Raw genomic sequence first — 2761 nt, 5'->3', positions numbered from 1 at the left:
AACAACAATAACAGCAACAACAACAGCATAATGTCTCCATTTGTATTTTCCTTCTCATTTAATGAATTTTTTTCTTTTGTATTATTATTGTTTGTTTGTTTTTATTTAATTGTTTTTTTTTTGTTGTATATTTTTGTACAGATTCCATGGCATTAGTTCAGCTACCAGATTCTTTACATTTTGTGCCACCCCCATTGACAGAAGTGGACTTTTCCTGTGCTGAATCAATCCAAAATGATCTCTACCATAAGTACAACGTTGAGGTATGTATATATGTATGTATGAATGTGTGTATCTGTGTGGATGTATGTATACACACTTGCACACACACACAACACGACTCAATTCAATAGCGGCTGTATGGTTAGAAGCTTGCTTCCCAACCACATGGTTTCAAGTTCAGTCACATATAGAAAAATTAATAAGTAAAAGCACAATAAATAAGTATAATATAATACAAAGTAAATATCATAAGATAAAGATAATAAAACGACTACACTTGTTTCATAACCAATTTTCAAATAGAAAGAAAATTTAAATCGATTAAAATTGATTAAAATTATTGAAAATCAATTCTATTCAAAAATATAGCTAATCTTCAGGTCAAAATACAACAATAATAATAATAAAAGAATGTATATTTCAACCGACAATAAATAACAAATGAATGTATATAAAATACTTATTATATTAAGATAGCTTATATTATAATGGACGTAGGGTTGATTATGGAATGTTTATACTTTATAATTTTGTTATTTTTAATAATATTTTTCTATCTTAATATAATAAGTATTTTATATACGTTCGTTTGTGGCATAGCCACAGTCTAATAACCGAAACAAGGAAAAGCTAAATGATATATGTATCTGCTTTGTTTTCCAGGTTCCAGTCAAAGCTATACAAGGATGTCTTTATGTACGAATATCTGGTCACATTTACAATGAAATGAGTGACTACGAGAGACTGGCGGAGGCTGTGCTGGAGATTGCAGTCAGAAGAAAACAAGATGGACAAGTGGAATAATTAAAACCACTGAATACACCAATATGCATGCGTGCACATGTACACATGACATACTCATCCATGCCGCTTATTACACTTTTATTAATATTATTTTATTAATATTATTTTATTAATGTAATTTTATTAAATATTGGCATTTCAAATAAGTTCTGGATGTTGTTGATCTCATTCTTGGTTGTTATTGAGATGGTCATTCCTATCTAAATGTCTTCATCCCAAATTGGTTGCAACAAGCGACTTTCAATGTGTGTGTGTGTGTGTGTGTGTGTGTGTGTGTGTGTGTGTGTGTGGTATATATATCACTTTATTCTTTTATTTGTTTTGGTCATTTGACTGCAGCCAGTTTTAGTCGAAGAAATCAACCTCAGAACTTATTCTTTATAAGCCTAGTTCTTATATCAGTCTCTTTTGCTGAACTGCTGAACTGTTACGGAGACATAAACACACCAGCATTGGTTGTCAATTGAACGATAGGGAGACAAACACATACACACACTTATAGATATATATGCATGCATACATATATATACATACATATATATATATATATATATGCAGGAGTGGCTGTGTGGTAAGTAGCTTGCCTACCAACCGCATGGTTCCAGGTTCAGTCCCACTGCGTGGCACCTTGGGCAAGTGTCTTCTACTGTAGCCTCGGGCTGACCAAAGCCTTGTGAGTGGATTTGGTAGACGGAAACTGAAAGAAGCCTGTCGTATATATGTATATATATATATATATATATATATATATATATATGTATGTGTGTTTGTGTGTCTGTGTTTGTTCCCCTACCATCACTTGACAACCGATGCTGGTGTGTTTACGTCCCCGTAACTTAGCGGTTCGGCAAAAGAGAGCGATAGAATAAGTACTAGGCTTACAAAGAATAAGTCCTGGGGTCGATTTTCTCAACTAAAGGCGGTGCTCCAGTATGGCCGCAGTCAAATGACTGAAATAAGTAAAAGAGTAAAAAGAGTATATATATAAATCTCTTACTAATACTCAGCAGAAGCTAGAGTGACCAAATGCCTGAGAGCCTCGTATGTTGGCATTATATATCATATGCATTACAGAGAAATAATCAGGCAGCCAATTAGACAGACAGAAGGCTGGAAAAGTAGCTAGGTAGAAAAGATTGAAATAATATGATTTTTTTAATAAATAGGCTTCAAGGGAGGTAACACACAAATAACTACCTTTGCAAGGGAGATAACTGTGAGAGGTATAAAACTTAAGATGATGAGAATGGTCTCCCTTAACTAAAATTTCCTACTTATTTACGATGGTTCCTAAAATTGAAAGCAATTATTTTAAGGGCGGAAAGGAGGGAGGGAGACGAGCTGAAATTTGCTGATGGTGGTTCAGTTTTTCATATATTCTCCTCTGTGTTATTGTATCCCTGTTCGTGACTTTGAACCATCTACACGACTCCCATTTATATTTCTCTATTTCTTCCGGTTCTTTTACGTCCTGCGTTCAAATCCGGACAACTTTGCCTTTCATTCGCACGGGACTGATAAAATAAAGTTCCAATCAAGTATTGGGGGTCGATGAAAAGGATTAGATCCTCCTCTCACAATTTTTGACTTTATGCCTAAATTAGAGACTCTTATTAGAGCGTTGAGCTCGCAGAATTATCAGAGAGTCGAACAAAATGTCTAGCGATATTTCTTCCGACTCATTACGTAACGAGTTCAAATTCCGTCGGAGCCAGCTTTGCCTTTCATCCCTCTA

At 34.4% G+C, this 2761-nt stretch overlaps 1 protein-coding gene across 6 annotated transcripts in view; it reads left to right on the top strand.

Annotated features, from left to right (window-relative positions):
* Window positions 1-1172, top strand: part of LOC106884095 (uncharacterized) — a 29212-nt gene extending 28040 nt beyond the window's left edge. For all 6 annotated transcript variants that reach the window (XM_089339085.1, XM_089339080.1, XM_089339083.1 and 3 more), the window contains exons 12-13: window positions 142-263; window positions 886-1172. In XM_089339085.1, coding sequence (XP_089195211.1) covers window positions 142-263; window positions 886-1026 — 263 coding nt within the window. In that variant the 3' untranslated portion in view covers window positions 1027-1172. The remainder of the gene's footprint in view (window positions 1-141; window positions 264-885) is intronic.
* Window positions 1173-2761: the final 1589 nt, after the last annotated feature.

Source organism: Octopus bimaculoides, chromosome 21 (genome assembly GCF_046866305.1).
Source record: "Octopus bimaculoides isolate indiv1 chromosome 21, ASM4686630v1, whole genome shotgun sequence".
Taxonomy (NCBI): Eukaryota; Metazoa; Mollusca; class Cephalopoda; order Octopoda; family Octopodidae; genus Octopus; species Octopus bimaculoides.
Note: the sequence above shows the minus strand (reverse complement) of the source record. Positions and strands in the feature narration are given on the sequence as shown.